The following is a 1,866-nucleotide window of genomic DNA, read 5'->3' on the forward strand; positions in this document are numbered from 1 at the left end:
AGCTTGAGGCTCTGTCTCAAAAAAAAAAAAAAAGGACTCTCAGCTATTTGGGAGGTAGCGGTGGAGAGTTTAAGTCTAGGCTGGGCAACTTAGCAAGATTTGTCTCTTTTTAAAAAGGATGATTAGCCAGGTGCGGTGGCTCATGCCTATAATCCTTAACACTCTTGGGAGGCTGAGGTGGGTGGATTGCCTGAGCTTGGGAGTTAGAGACTAGACTGAGCAAGAGAAAGACTCTGTGTCTAAAAAAAATAGCCAGATGCTATGGCGGGCACCTACAGTCCCAGCTACCAGGGAGGCTGAGGCAAGAGAATTGCTTTGAACCCAAGAGTTTGAGGTTGCTGTGAGCTATCATGATGCCATGGCACTCTACCTAGGGTGATAATGTGAGACTATGTCCAAAAAAAAAAAGATTATTTACAAAATCTCAAAAATGATCAGTTACTTATTTGTGAGTAGTGTTTTACTTTAAATGTTTAACTCATAGAGTGGTAGACCTGTATCATATTAGTGTTGATTCCTTAATGTATGAGTCTATGGGTTTTAGAAGTGGTATTCCTGCTTTATGAGAACTTGAGGAAACCAGTGGTGGTGGGGGGAAGCCATCATTTCAGCCTGCAGCCTCTCTGATGCTTATAGTTTTGGTGTATATAGCTGTCTAGTGTTTTTATTTTTGTTTTCTTAACCTACATATATACATTTGCTTATTCTACATGGTGGCTATCACAGTGTACTTAAAATTATATTTTCCTTTTATTACATAACTAAATTTTCAACTGTTGAATATCTTTGCAGGAATGAGTTATTTAGTAAATAATATACTTAGTAATTATCATTAGTTTGCTACTATTGAGCAAGACAATCTGAAAAATAGTAAAAGCTTTGCACATAGGTTTAGTGGGTTAGTCCTGTGATTTAATGTTTTTATGTGTGATTAAGGGGACCGGGATCTTAGGAAGAAAGAAAAAGAGAATGAAAAAAAGTGCTATTACCTAAGGAAAAACCAAAATAAAACAGGTGACACTTAACTTTTTGAAGTTAAGAACAAAACTAGCTCAGCATGTAATAGGGCTATAGAGATGTTTTGGAGCAAATGTTTGTTTTCTTAACTCTTGTTTTAGAAAGATTTTCATTTCTTTGTTTGATTTTTCTTCTCCCTAAATTTGCTGTGTTAAGAATGCGAGACCAGAAACTACTACTACTACTACTGATGATGAAGAAGCTTTAGATGAAGAAACAAAGAGAAGAGATCAGATGATTAAAGGGGCCATTGAAGTTTTAATACGTGAATACTCCAGCGAGCTAAATGCCCCCTCACAGGAATCTGACTCTCACCCCAGGAAGAAGAAGAAGGAAAAGAAGGAGGACGTATGTGTTCTGACAACACAGTCATTTCTACAATTTATTTTTAATGATATCACTCATGTGCTTTGATTATATTTTAGCTTTTTGAAGGGAAAATAAAACTAGGACTTCTAACAGTGGAGGTTGAAAGAGAAAGTTTGGTTCACTTACACTCACTTCTTTTGGATAGATACACTTAGAGAGGTTATAAGAACTGTAATTTTAAAAATATTGCAAGTCTTTCATATACTATAAAAAACAATATTTACACAAAAATATATATTAAATATTCATTTAGCCCACTGTGGGTTCCACATCTGTAGATTCAGCCAACCTTGACTTGAAAATATTCAGGGGGAAAAACTGAAAAATAACAGTATAACGGGCCAGGAGTGGTGGCTTATGCCTGTAATCCTAGCACTCTGGGAGGCTGAGGTGTTAGATTGCCTTGAGCTCACAGGTTCGAGACCGGCCTGAGCCGAGAGCAAGACCCCATCTTTACAAATTGCCAGGTGTTGTGGCGGG

At 37.3% G+C, this 1,866-nt stretch overlaps 1 protein-coding gene across 1 annotated transcript in view; it reads left to right on the top strand.

The window, feature by feature from the left end:
- RBM25 (RNA binding motif protein 25) overlaps positions 1-1,866 on the top strand; it is a 45,161-nt gene that overhangs the window by 18,806 nt on the left and 24,489 nt on the right. Inside the window, exon 4 of the mRNA XM_023507641.1 lies at positions 1,174-1,365. Coding sequence (XP_023363409.1) covers positions 1,174-1,365 — 192 coding nt within the window. The remainder of the gene's footprint in view (positions 1-1,173; positions 1,366-1,866) is intronic.

Source organism: Otolemur garnettii, unplaced genomic scaffold (assembly GCF_000181295.1).
Source record: "Otolemur garnettii isolate 467f Iridium unplaced genomic scaffold, OtoGar3 scaffold00196, whole genome shotgun sequence".
Taxonomy (NCBI): Eukaryota; Metazoa; Chordata; class Mammalia; order Primates; family Galagidae; genus Otolemur; species Otolemur garnettii.